This window comes from Perca fluviatilis, chromosome 1 (assembly GCF_010015445.1).
Source record: "Perca fluviatilis chromosome 1, GENO_Pfluv_1.0, whole genome shotgun sequence".
In the NCBI taxonomy this organism is placed as follows: domain Eukaryota; kingdom Metazoa; phylum Chordata; class Actinopteri; order Perciformes; family Percidae; genus Perca; species Perca fluviatilis.
In genome coordinates, this window is record NC_053112.1 from 7979688 (window position 1) to 7993754 (window position 14067).

The 14067-nt window shown below is 42.4% G+C and overlaps 1 protein-coding gene across 1 annotated transcript in view; it reads left to right on the forward strand.

Annotated features, from left to right (window-relative positions):
* Positions 1 to 181: 181 nt before the first annotated feature.
* Positions 182 to 14067, forward strand: part of nup133 (nucleoporin 133) — a 51996-nt gene continuing 38110 nt past the window's right edge. Inside the window, exons 1-9 of the mRNA XM_039810790.1 lie at positions 182 to 453; positions 2122 to 2237; positions 4403 to 4506; positions 7141 to 7374; positions 8685 to 8855; positions 9663 to 9818; positions 10455 to 10525; positions 11560 to 11707; positions 13196 to 13346. Coding sequence (XP_039666724.1) covers positions 326 to 453; positions 2122 to 2237; positions 4403 to 4506; positions 7141 to 7374; positions 8685 to 8855; positions 9663 to 9818; positions 10455 to 10525; positions 11560 to 11707; positions 13196 to 13346 — 1279 coding nt within the window. The 5' untranslated portion in view covers positions 182 to 325. The remainder of the gene's footprint in view (positions 454 to 2121; positions 2238 to 4402; positions 4507 to 7140; positions 7375 to 8684; positions 8856 to 9662; positions 9819 to 10454; positions 10526 to 11559; positions 11708 to 13195; positions 13347 to 14067) is intronic.

The window sequence follows — 14067 nt, forward strand, 5'->3', positions numbered from 1 at the left end:
CTTTTTTACATAATAATAATAATAATAATAATTATAATATTAATAATATGCATCTATTGATCCAGATAGTTAGCGTTTTGTTGTTAAGTTTAAAAAACAATATTTAAATATTTAAAAAATAATAATAAATACAATTGTTTTGACGAAGGGCGGGACTTTCCGTGCACCCGTTGATGACGCATATTTCAAGCGACTGCACCGCGCGCTGTTTGCTGTTTGGTGAGGATTTTACAGTGTGGCTTGCTTGGCGGTGGTGATATTGTTTTCACGGTTACATCTCTACATATTTCTCTACCGTCGAGCAGCACGGGTTACTACAGCAGGCATGTTTTCCCCGCGCGCCGCCCCGAGCTCCGGCCGCAGGCAGCAGGGCAGGACCACCGGGAGGAAGAGCGTCTCCGGTTCGGCCACAAGTCTGCTGTTCTCCCCGCGGAGGACGCCTCTGTCGGCGAGGTGAGTGAAGACACTGACCGGTGTCACACGTTAGTGTGTGTGTGTGTGTGTGTGTGTGTGTGTGTGTGTGTGTGTGTGTGTGTGTGTGTGTGTGTGTGTGTGTGTGTGTGTGTGTGTGTGTGTGTGTGTGTGTGTGTGTGTGTGTGTGTGTGTGAGAGAGAGAGAGAGAGAGTGTGTGTGTGAGCTAGGCTATAGGTGCAGACTAGCCTAGTCGATTAGTCGACTAATCGGTTGTTTTGGTCTTAGTCAACTTTTTTTTCATGCTGAATGACTTATTTCCAAGAAACGTACGAGCACATCTCTGGTAAACAAAAGAATTAAAGTGGTGCTTTTGCATGACTCTTTGCGGAGAAACTCAGGTGTGTGTGTGTGTGTGTGTGTGTGTGTGTGTGTGTGTGTGTGTGTGTGTGTGTGTGTGAGTGAGCTAGGCTATAGGTGCAGACTAGCCTAGGAAACACACACAGGTTGGTAGTAAGAGGGCTGCAACAACTTGGGATGGCCAAAAAGAAACAGCTAAACAGCTTGCAAAGTACTGCGCCTTATCTGCTATTACTGGCAGTCGCCACATATGGCGGAGACGCTGTTACTTATACCCTTAAGAACTGAGTATTGTGCTACTTATACCCTTAAGAACTGAGTATTGTGCTACTTATATCCTTAAGAACTGAGTATTGTGCTACTTATATCCTTAAGAACTGAGTATTGTGCTACTTATATCCTTAAGAACTGAGTATTGTGCTACTTATACCCTTAATAACGGAGTATTGTGCTACTTATACCCTTAATAACTGAGTATTGTGCTACTTATACCCTTAAGAACGGAGTATTGTGCTACTTATACCCTTAAGAACTGAGTATTGTGCTTATTAAGTGATATTGTGAAGACCTGCTGCATGCCGCTGGTCCATGAGTTTGCGTATGTATTGTACTGCATCTGTAATATTTGTGTCCCTGTACCATTTTTCTTCATGTGGACATAAATAAATGGTTAAAGTGTGTGTGTGTGTCTGTGTGTCTGTGTGTGTAGATGTTTATTAGGTCCACCTAGCTAAAACTAATGCAGTCAAATACAAAAATCCTGCAGTAAATCCTCCCTTCAAGGAAAGTTATAATGTTCAGTTTTTGTTGAAACTGTCAGGTGCACGTATTTGGTGTGCGCCTAAGTCTTTTGCACTTTCACATCAATTTGGACCATTATTATCACCATATCCGTCTCTAAAATGTTGGAAACGCTACAGTAGATAAATGGTAAATAAGACTTTAATAAAAAGCGTATTTGACGGGGGTTTAGGGGTCCTTAAAGACTAAACTTGCTAAGGAAGTCCACTGGGGACCAACAACAATCATCAGATCTGAGTTAAGTCAGCTAGTTTTGATGCTCCCATTGAATTTACATTCATACGGTGCTGCCCAAAACTGGTTGGGTGTTGCGCCTAAGCTTTAAAATTGGTAGGGAAAACCCTACTGTCTTTAAAAAGGTGTTGATTCAAGTGTATGATCATTTTGGAAGATAGTAGTAGATAGTAGTTTGTTACAATTCAACAGCACCACAAAAGAAATTGCTGCTGAATATTCAGCGGATGGACCTGAGGATTTATTTACTCGGTTTAACTCTCTCTCTCTCTCTCTCTCTCTCTCTCTCTCTCTCTCTCTCTCTCTCTCCATCAGGTCTACGCCCACCAGAGGCCAGAGCCACGGAGCTGCAGATTCACTCAACTATGACGTGCAGACCTTCGGCTCGTCGCTGCCCGTCAAAGTGATGGAGGCGCTGACGATGGCTGATGGTAAAGAAAACCTTGTCTCTTATCGGGGAAATGAAGTTTCTGATCCTGTTGATGCCATTTTCTGTCCGTCTGGGCTTGTTTATCAGTGTTTCCTTCAGGATTTATTTTCTTTTTTAGCAGTGGGGGCAGGTCTTCGCATCTACAACAGGTCTACAAAATGAATTTTACAAGAAATTCTTCACAGGGAAACCAAAACCGAAAGCGTAGAATGAAATATTCCACGGACTCGCTTACCGTTTGAATGTTTCCAGATGTGTGATATCAGGACGATGAGCTGACAGAACCGCCAAGTTGAACGTTGTCCAATCAGAACGGACCCACCGCGGCGATGTTTTTTGGTGCAGCTGTTCGTTTAACAGTCGACTTGGAAGAAAGCGAACGTTTTGACGATAAACTCCATCAACACAACAGTGTAGTGTAGTGGCCCAATAACCTCTGAATAGTTCTACTTGTTGTTAAATTGCAGTGTGAGCAGCAGCCAATGGGGGGGGTGCATTATGTCGGCAGGATCCTTTTAAAAGGCAACCGCGACTACATTGTGCGTCTGCCTTATTTCCGATACCGTGGCGGCAGAATTTTTGCCATGGCGGGCCGCCACTGCAAAAATCAACCTAGAGGAAACACTGCTGCATCCTGTTCCATTATTCAGGGTACCCGCGGGGTCTTAAAAGCATTGAAAAAGTCTTAAATTTGATAATTTCAAATTAAGGCCTTAAAAGCCTTGAATTTGGTATACAAAGTCTTGGATTTCGTTACAAAGGTCTTATATTTTTCGCCTTACCTAGGATTAAGTTCATACCGTAACAAAATGAACTGTTACTGATATAGGTTAATTTAAAAACTGACCGGAGCCCGTCTCTGGACGCACCGGAGGACCGAGACACAAAGTAAACACGCCTCTCTGACCGGTACGGGGGGGGGGGCGAGGGGGTTAGCGGTTAAACTGATCGGGGATGTGCGGAATGTTTCAGGTGTGTCGAGCCCATTGACATATATATTAGGCTGGCCACTCAGCGCCTTCAGACAAAGCTCAAGGTAACAGGCTAACGGCTTATTAGCTAGCCAAACACCGAGCGGCTCCATTAATCTGCTAGGTGCGTCTTATAACAAACGGAGCGAGCAGCCGCCGCACTCTAACATCTGTTGATCCGTGCAGGACTTCACGGTGAGCGGGCTGTTTAGAGACCATGTGACTACAGGTAACGTTAAAGGTTCGCTGCTACTGTAGCGGAGCTGCAAGTAAACCAGCAGAGCAATCACGTAATGCACAGCAGACTACGGTGCAGGTAGATTATTTTCTGAAATATAGTGACTTTATTCTCGTAATAGCCTAGTTTTTTTTAGGTACTTTATTTTTCTCAAAATATCATGACTCCTCCAAATCTCAGAACACAGATATATTTTGAATGTGCACAAAGTTTTGAACATGAGCAGAAATCTTGCTCAAAACACATCTGAAATATTACAGTCCAGGGGTGTATTAATTCATTAAAATGAATTTATCATTGAGGTGAATAATTGTCATATGCACATTTAAGGAGGTTACTTCCTCAACAAAAGATGTCACTCTTGCCTGTCCTTAAAACTTAAGATCCCTGAGTAAACGCTGAACTGAGCTGTGTGTTTTCAGTGTTAAACACAGCTGCAGGTATTCATGCACGACTGTTGTTGGTGATACAGAGGTGGAAGACTCTTACTCAGATCGTGTATTAAAAGTAGAAAAAACAGTGTTGTAGAGTTACAAATTACTTGTCAGTTACAAGTCCTGCATTCAACATTGTCCTTAAATAATAGTAAAAAAATATCAAAATATACTGTACTTAAAGTACCAAAAGTAAAAGTGCTCTTATGCAGTGTAATTATCTTATTTTATTGGATTATATTATAACCCAATAAATTGTATTAAATGACTGATACTTTAAATACAATGTGTTATTTAAGTCAAGTAGCCTACTTGTACATAATTATTTTCTAGGTTTTGAAATTTATACAGATTTGACATTTTCCCCTCATACTTCTGTCGGAATGGGTACGAAGTTGGCATTGAATTTCATTTGAAATGGTATTAAAAAGGTCTTAAAAAGCCTTGAATTTAAGTTGGAGGATCCTGGGGGTACCCTGTTATTGTCACTGAACAATTCTGTTTCTGTCGGTCCCTTTTTTAGTTGAGGACCAGATCTCGGTGAAGGTGAACGAGAGCGGCTGGGCCTGGATGGTTTGTGGCGAGAGACTGATCATCTGGAAGATCTGCCAGACTGCCGTCGCCAAGGTACGGTCCAAGATCCACAAACTGAAAGCTGCAAAGTAGCAAAACAATGTCCATCTTTCCACTTCTAGTTGTTCATTATCAAAATCTGTGTTGCCCCGTTCACCAACTTGTCCTTTTTCATGAATATTTACCTCCACCATCAACTCCAAGTATTCCCTTTGGCTTGAAATTTTACATTTACATTCGCATGACCTGGGGCAGACGCTCCATATTCATGCTCCATCTTGAAATACGGTAGCCGGTGAGGGACATACAGGACATACTGCTCCGCCTTTCACGTTTTTCTCTGTCACATGATGAACTCCCAGCTGCTGCTAACGCTGCTGACGGGTATCGTAGCTTCCCGGCCCCCGGCTAGTTTGAAGAAGGAAAACATGGAGGACCACACGTATTCAAAATCCAAATTTCACACATGAGTCTTCTTCTTCTTCGCCCAGAAAAAGAAAAAGGAGATTGAAAACCGCAAGAGACCGGCATCATCAGAAAAAAAAAGAGTGAACATTGGAGCTGCCTTCCAAAGATGGAAAGACATGATGGAGGAAAAAGGGAGAAATTCCCACACATTGGACCTTTTTTAAAGGGATAGTTTGGATCCTTGGAAGTGGGGTTGTATGAGGACCTTCTCCATAGTCAGTGGACGGGGGCAGCAGTTAAAAAGGCCCACCACAAGTTTAAGTGGACGCCGTATTTAGAATATTATCACCGCTTTCCTTGATGTCAGTCCTTGATGACGGGGAACTGAAGCCGTTATACATTATAACCTTTTATTTATTCAGCGAGGGCCATTGAGAGCAAGCTCTCTTCTCCAGGGACGCCCCGATTACAGCACAAATAAAAAGAAATTACAGTACAAATAAATATTCTGATCAACAAAAAACAATACCCAAATTACAATATGTAAATACAACAACAACCGAAACAAGTGAGAATTACTGCTGGAGTCAATACGAGGGCCACTAAAAACTGTTTCTTCATCTGTTACCAATTTGTATGATATTTTTAACTGTTTTTATGTCTTGTGTAAAGCACTTTGAATCGCATTGCTGCTGAATTGTGCTATAGAAATAAAGTTGCCTTGCCTTGCCTACGTAACACATTTTCAAGCCTCGTCCAATGATGGACGTCCCAACGGAGACAAGTTGTTCTAATTTGAGAGAATCCTGCAGCCAGTTCCATCCGTCAGGAGCGTAAAAATGTTAAAAGCACTCTTCCCTAATTTACAGTTGATGCGTGGTGTGCTAGCTTCAAAGTAGAGATGCACCGATTACAACTTTCTAGGCCGATTTCTGATTTTCTTTGAGTTAGGCCGGCTGATACCGATTTTAGCGGATTCTGACTTCATTTTTTCTAACCACTTTACTGCACGCACAAATATTTATTTTCTATCTTTTCTTTAATAGAACATGTTTTGAACAGATAATGGATCACTATAAAGTAGAACTATATAAATGACTCCTGGTGTGGGACATTCACACACATCTAAAGAGCAACGTTAGAACCATTTCCTTCTTTTCACATCCAATATCACACTAAAATTGATTTGTGATGTTGTTTTTTTGGTGTCGTCCCTCCACGCCCTACTTCCTCCCTGCAGGTGTTGCATATTGCAAACTTGTTATCTTCTGCACACACGCTGAAGAATGTCCGAACAGCTGACATGTTGCAGGTTAATTCACCAGGTTCCCTACATGTGCGAGAATTCACATAGCGGGTATGCGCCACACAGCGGAAAAGTTGAGAGAGTGCGTGCGTCCTTGAGAACTGTAACTCGTATAACTTCTGTTGTCAGTTAATTGTAGCGTTGACCGGTGTTGTGCCGAAAAAAAGACTGCCTGCCGAAATACGACTGCACGCCGCTAGAGGGCAATGTTGGTCAGTCTAAATAGTTATGTGCACCAATATTAACCAGGTCACTTTTGAAGGGCTTCAGCCCCAAATGTTTTTATTGTAGCCCCGAATGTCATTAGCCTAGTTGTTTTAAGCAACACAAAGTTTAAGTTTGTGACGTGACGTTAACAGTCTACATGGTTCAGGCTCAAACTCACGGAGCTCTGGAGCAGACCCGTGCGTCGCTTTGTGTGTGTGTTCTGTATATAAAATGTAGGCCTAATAATGTAAATGTAATAAATGTGACTGAGGTCTACTAAAAGTCCTGAAAAGTTTGAAAAAAATACAGAAGCCAATTGTGTGATTGTCAGACGTTGCTGTCCTGAGTTAGGGGGGGGGGGGGCAGTCACATTTCGGCAGGTCCCATATAGGCTACCCCTGCCAAAAAAGGACTGCGCCCCCATAACTCAGGATTGCAAAGGCTGACAAAGACAAACTTTTCGGGACTTTTAGTAGACCTCATAACATGCAAGTATAGCAAGTTGTGTGATTGTCAGACGTTGCTGTCCTGAGTTAGAGGCGTGCAGTCGTATTTCGGCAGGCGGTCTTTTTTCGGCACAACACCGGCATGAAATCGGCATATGTCTGACTGACCTGCCGGTCACGGCAGAGCACGTGAAAACCGGCCAATTCCGGTCACCGGCCGGTCTATCGGTGCATCTCTACTTCAAAGCCATCGGACTCCTTTGACATCAATTTAAATTTAAGCCTTAAAGTGGACCCACTGTCTGTGTGTTTTCCCTGCAGCTGTCGGTGTGTAAGGAGCTGCAGCTGCCCAGCAGCGAGTACAACTACGCAGCCGACCTCGTGGCCGTGTCGTCCGCCGCTCCTCTGGAGACGGCCGCGGTGCAGTCCATCTCCGTCCTGGCCGTGTCCGTGGAGGGAACGGCCCGCTTGTGGCCCAGCCTGGCCCACGAGGGCAACTACACCGAGACCGACGTGGACCTGGGAGACCTCTGCAACTTTGTCGTTGCTGTCCGTGTAAGTCAGTCTTTAGCAAATGTGATTTTTATTTTGATGACTTTGCAGTTCAATCCTCTTAACTGATTCTGATACGACTCAAAACAAACCAACCGGAACATCCCTGCTGTTGTTTTTAGGGCTCCTGCGCACTGCCTGCGTGGCGTTGAGTGGCGTTTCTGTTGCATGGATTTTTCTATGTCTTCGCACACCAGAAACGTGTCTGATGCCGCGGCGCTGCTGCTGCTAGCCTTGTCTGTACACATGTACGTTTCCCATTTCCCCTAAAATGCACTCAAGCAGTAGTATACTTCATGTTAAACATAAATCTACAGTACAGGCCAAAAGTTTGGACACACCTTCTCATTCAATGCGTTTCATTTTCATGACTATTTACATTGTAGATTCTCACTGAAGGCATCAAAACTATGAATGAACACATATGGAATTATGTACTTAACAAAAAAGTGTGAAATAACTGAAAACATGTCTTATATTTTAGATTCCTCAAAGTAGCCACCCTTTGCTTTTTTTTGATAACTCTGCAAACCCTTGGTGTTCTCTCAATGAGCTTCATGAGGTAGTCACCTGAAATGGTTTTACCTTCACAGCTGTGCCTTGTCAGGGTTAATTAGTGGAATTATTTCCCTTATTAATGAAAAAGCAAAGGGTGGCTACTTTGAAGAATCTAAAATATAAGACATGTTTTCAGTTATTTCACACTTTTTTGTTAAGTACATAATTCCATATGTGTTCATTCATAGTTTTGATGCCTTCAGTGAGAATCTACAATGTAAATAGTCATGAAAATAAAAAGGAAACGCATTGAATGAGAAGGTGTGTCCAAACTTTTGGCCTGTACTGTGTATGGATTTGATTACAGCAAAGACGACGTCGGCAGTATTGACGGCAAAATAGGCTCCAGAACATTTCGTTCTGTATTGACAGGTGCAATATTTGAAAATTTATAATTATTTATATTACATTTATGTCAAAACCTAGAGACTTTCAAACATCAAAATGTCATTTATTAATATGCATTTGTGTCAAAATGACACATAAACATCTTTTCCTGTTCTATTTTTCCTGGAAACGCTTCCAACACGCTTGCATGTGGCATGAAAAATAGGCGTTGGTTCTATTTCTAGCAGGCGCATGTTTTATTTATTTTACCCACGCTCGAGCCGCGCCTGACACGCAGGCCATGTGCACGCTCTAACCTGTTAACATGGGAGCCGAAATAAAAACGGACACGCCACGCAGCTGACACGCTCACGCCACGCAGCCAGTGTGCAGGAGGCCTTACTTCTGACTTTTCTCTCCTCTCTCAGGGTGGAAGCTTCGTCTTGTCCTCGGAGAAGAATCGGCTGTTGAGAGCGAGCGTAGATTCTTCGGGGAAGCTGCAGCACCGAGCCCTGCAGCAGGGCCAGGGCGTGCTCTCCGGCATCGGGCGCCGCGTCTCCACCCTGTTCGGCATCCTCTCCCAACCTGCCAGCGACACGGTGAGTCACGCTGACAGGTTTGACTGTGAAGACAAAACACGTGGAGTTCCGTAGGTCTTAGTACGGTGTAGTCGAAGCATCCGATGGCTCAGTACCAATAATTTAAACTGAAACGGGGGTCCGTTGAACACTCGGCACAGCGCCTTTTTTTATTACCACAAGTTGACGTACACGTCGCTGCTGATTGGGTATCACCTGTGACTATGGCTGGGCGATATGGAGAAAATCAAATATTACGATATTTTTGACCAAATACCTCTATATCGACACCGCAACGATATTGTAGCGTGGACTTTGACGTGCTTTCACAAAATATTTACACAATGAGATTTTTGATAAATAATCATCAGTAATGTGGATATAATGACTAAGTGGGTAAAGGTGAATAATAGAACAGTTACAACAGTCTGGTCAGTTCAGAAAATGACATCACTTTACTGTAATGAAGAAGAAGAAGAAGAAGATATGTTTATTTATATTAGGACAATGCACATTAATCAACATTTCTGTAAATGCGCCAGTGTTAGCCAGTCGGCTAATTTTCAACTGTAGTCCTAGTTGCATGCCTTTAAAACCAGGAAAAGACACTTATGCCATGTTACGATATCCAAAATCTAAGACGATATCTCGTCTCATATCACAATATCGATATATTGCCCAGCTCTACCTGTGACACAGCCACCAAGCGAGAAAAATCGTACCTCAAAGCTCATTTGTTCCGAGGAAACGTGTCGTTTTAACCCGGAGCGGTGCACACCGTTTTTGAGATTGAACGTGCGCCCCCTGTTGTCTGTTTCTGTGCTGCAGCTCCACAGCGTGCTGTGGGTGGGCGGAGCCGGCTGCCTCTACACGCTGACCAGCTCCAGTCTGAGTAAGTGGGAGCTGGACGACAGCTGGGAGCAGCAGATCCTCAGCTGGGACGCCCAGAGAGCTCTGACCGAGAGCATCGGCGACGCCATCTGGGTCAGTACCACCATCCCCAGTCTCTCTCTCTCTCTCTCTCTCTCTCTCTCTCTCTCTCTCTCTCTCTCTCTCTCTACCTCTCTCTCTCTCTCTACCTCTCTCTCTACCTCTACCTCTCTCTCTCTACCTCTACCTCTCTCTCTACCTCTACCTCTCTCTCTACCTCTCTCTCTCTCTACCTCTACTCTCTCTCTCTCTCTCTCTACCTCTACCCTCTACTCTCTCTCTCTCTCTCTCTCTCTCTCTCTCTCTCTCTCTCCCTCCAATTCAATTCGCTTTATTGGCATGAATGTCAGAAATAACAATATTGCCAAAGCATCAAGGATAATAATGAAGAAATGCATAAATACAGTGAATTGAGTAAACTAAAATATATACATTTAAAAAAATAAAAATAAAACAAAATCAGGAAAGCAACAACAGTATATCAATATATAGTAAAATCGCTAGTGTCAACGTAAGAAAGAAAAGACAAAAGCAAAAAAAAAAAAAATCTCTCTCGACACTCTTAAATCAAATCCTCAGTTAACTTCTATCATTTATACCGGAAATATTGATCCATATTCTCTTCATAACGCTGTGAACGTCCTTCATGCTCATGCAACAAAAGATTTCTCGACACTTGTCTCCCGCCAGGGATCAGAAAGCAACTACGAGGAGCTGAAGGAGGGAGCGAAGGTGGCCTACCTGGACATGAAGCTCGGCCAGTGAGTGTGTTTTTATATCCACACGAATGACTTCCTGCTTGTTTTACACCTCCAGAAAAAAATCCTTGATTATGCGGCACATTTTCTTAAAAAATGTGGGATATTTATGCAATGAAATTGCGGGAACTTGCACGAGTTTGTTGAAAAAGAGAAGGAAAAAAAAGTGATTTCCCCCAACACCCTGCTTTTCGATGATGTTCATGTAATTACGTCACTTCATAACGTTCCCATGGCAACAGGGGAAAATGGCTGCTCTTGTGTGAAGTAAACGCAACATTTTTCAACTTTCTGCTAAGATATGTGTGACTTTTTTGCAATGAAAATACGGGGATTATGAAATCATGAAAGCCCTGCATATTTTGCGCGGAAATCTGCATTTTATGCGGCGAAAGTGCGGCATATCTGGAAAAAATGCGGCCCCCGCATAAATATGCCGACTTTGGCTGATTATGCGTTGAATTATGCGATTGCATAATCGCGTTTTTCTGGAGGGACTGAATAAAAGGTCTTAATTTGCCTGTAATATCACTTTATTGTGGCTTATAGTAAATGTATATAGTATTATGTTTGACTTATAGTAAAACATAATATTCAGGGTTGCCATGGCTTCTTAAACATCAAATTCAAAGTCTGACATGAACAAAGAGAATTATTATTCACTTATTTTAGTTTATTCCTGCAAACGAAAACATTTCTTGCAAGTAACGATTAAAGAAGATGCTGAGGGGAAATGTACCGGAGTAAAGGTATGCATTTTATTTAGGAAATGTAATGGAGTGAAAGTTTCCAGAAATATAAATAACGAAGTAAAGTACACATATGTGAAAATTCTACTTAAGTACATTAACAAAGTATTTGTACTTCGTTACATTACAACACTGATCACAGGGAACCTTTACAGTACTTCAATCGCTGACACCGCCTCACAGGACTTCTGGGTGCTGATATATGAAGTACTTTCTCAAAGAAATCCAAAGTAAAACTGAGCATATGTGAGGCCGAGCTGAGCCGGAGTCTGTGCCGTGTGTTTTCAGTGCCGGCCTGGTGGTTTTGGCTGCAGCCTGGCACCCGTCAGACGCTCCCTGCCTGGCGTACTTCTGCCTTGTCACGCTGCAGGACAACGGCGCCGCAATCTCCGACCACTTCACCGTGGAAGTCACCAAGTACAACCCTCCGTTCCAGGTCAGTACTGATCCGGATTGGATTTAAAACATTAAAACACTGCACCTTAGTAATGACGTAGGCCAATGTTAAACTTCACTGAGGATAGAAACTCAATAAAGTCAGTAGTAGGGCTGCACGATGTGACCTAAAATCAAAACCACAATGAATTATCGTCATGGGAAAAATAACAGCTTCAGAATTTCGATGTGGATACGTTTTCGATTAATTATCCAGCCCTAGTCCCAAGGCTCTAGTCAGGTAGTCTGACCAGCCAGACCCACATCCAGATGTTGAGGTCTGGGAACTCCCCATTGGTCAGGGCTCAATCCGAGGGGCGGGATAAACGGTTGTCTTTCAAATTCCCCTCTGCAGCACGTAATAGGACAGCGCTACGACCAGGCAGAGCAACGAAGAAGGTAGCGGAGCTAGTTGGAAGATTAAACTTTTGCTGTATCCAGTCGGCAAAACTCAGAACACATCTTCCTTTTTTAAGAATGATTTTTTTCCAGAAATAAATTTGCTGCCACTAGGATGTGTCTAGATTTCTAGGCTACTAGTCAGGTGCTGTTTTTCAGTCTTTTTTAATTTTTTTTGTGGTTAGGCTTTTAAGATATCCGCCTCTTAGAGATCTGCCTTTACTCCAATACAATGTAAAATACATGATGATTATAGTTGACGATTAATCTTTGCAGCTCTAACCAAAACTGTGGATTGATACTAAAGGTTAGGTGTAGAAAATATAATTATTATTTTTTTTATAATTACTGACCCTTTTTAAGTTTATAAACTAAATTGTTTGTTTCACGTGTCTTATTAGCACATTTTACGGTTTCCTTCATGACCTCCAGGCAGCTACTGGTTTGAATTTATGAGAGTAGAAAAGTATAAAGATGGCAGTGTAGGGTTAAAGGGATACTCCACCGTTTGTTGAAATAGTTCTCATCACGGTCTACCCTGGCTGTAGATAGGTGGGCTAACACATTTTTTGTCTCAGTGTAACTAATTAGGTTGTTTTTTTTTTTTTGTCTTTTGTTGGCTCACTTTTACTCACAACATGCTAACCGGCAACATAGGATTCCATTCACTACGCTAAGCTAACTAGCGGCGGCGCTGCCGGTGTTGCACCGGACTAAAACGATGCATGTATAAAAAATGCGTTGGGCCACCTCTCTACAGCTAGGTAGAGAACGGGATAAGCCCTATTTCAACAAACGGTGGCGTATCCCTTTAAGGAAGCGAACTTTGGGCAGGGAAGGTCGCCGGTTCAATCCCCAGACCAGCAGGATAAAATCTGGGTGGTGAGAAGTGAAAGTAAACCGGCCCATCTGAGCTTTCTTTTTCTCAAAGGCAGAGCAGGATACCCAGGGCTCGGTTTACACCTATCACCATTTCTAGTTATAAAACCTCATGAAGTGAAATTTTCATGCTATGGGACCTTTTATTTTAAGCTTTATTTTAGAAGACGCACACTTCATTTTTTTTTTTTTCAACGTCTTATTTTCTCAGAGCGTGGACGCGCTGCAGGCTACGCGGCTGGCGTTGCCGCTCTCTCCCGGCTCCGCCGCCTTCCTGTACAACGAGGAGATGGTGTTCGCTTGCTCCACGGGAACCAGCAGGGGAGCGCTGCCTGATGAGAAAATCAGCTTTAACTCACCGGGTGAGGAAATCAACTTTGGCTCGCTAAAGTTAAAATGCTCTCTGGCTTCATCCTTGGCTTCAGATGAACTTTTTTTTTTTGTGTGTGTGTGTGTATATAGAATGGAGAATGATGAAATCATAAACATTTGACAAAAAGTGACAAAAACCTTTAAAGGGCAGAATTGTTTTTTGAAAAAAGCGAAGGAAGGAAGGCAAGAACCGGTTGAAAGTAGTGACGAAATGCGACAAAAACTTTTTTTAAATGACAAACTTCAAAAACAGTGACAAAAACTTAGGAAAAAAAAGCTCTCTGGCTTCAGATGAACAAATTATTTATTTTTTTATAGAATGGAGAGTGATGAAATCATAGTTTGTAACACTGGTTCTCAAACTTTTTTCAATAATGTACCCCATTTGAATTGTGTTTTTAAGTACCCCCTGACCAGCGATAGATTTACCAAACAGCAATGTGTAACTGAAAAAAAATGTTATTTGCACATTTAAATGCTGATGAAAGAAGACAACAAAAACATTTGGAAAAAAAACGTAAAAAGTCAGTAGAAAGAAGGAAGTAAGGCAAGAATAGGTGGAAATGGTATCAAAAACTTAAAGCAGCGAAAAAAACTTCATAAAAAGCGACAGACTTGTAAAAAAACAAAAAACACAGTAGAAAGAAGGAAGACAAACTTTGGAAAAAACCTTGAAAAGGGCGGAATTGTTTTTTGAAAAAAGAGACAAAA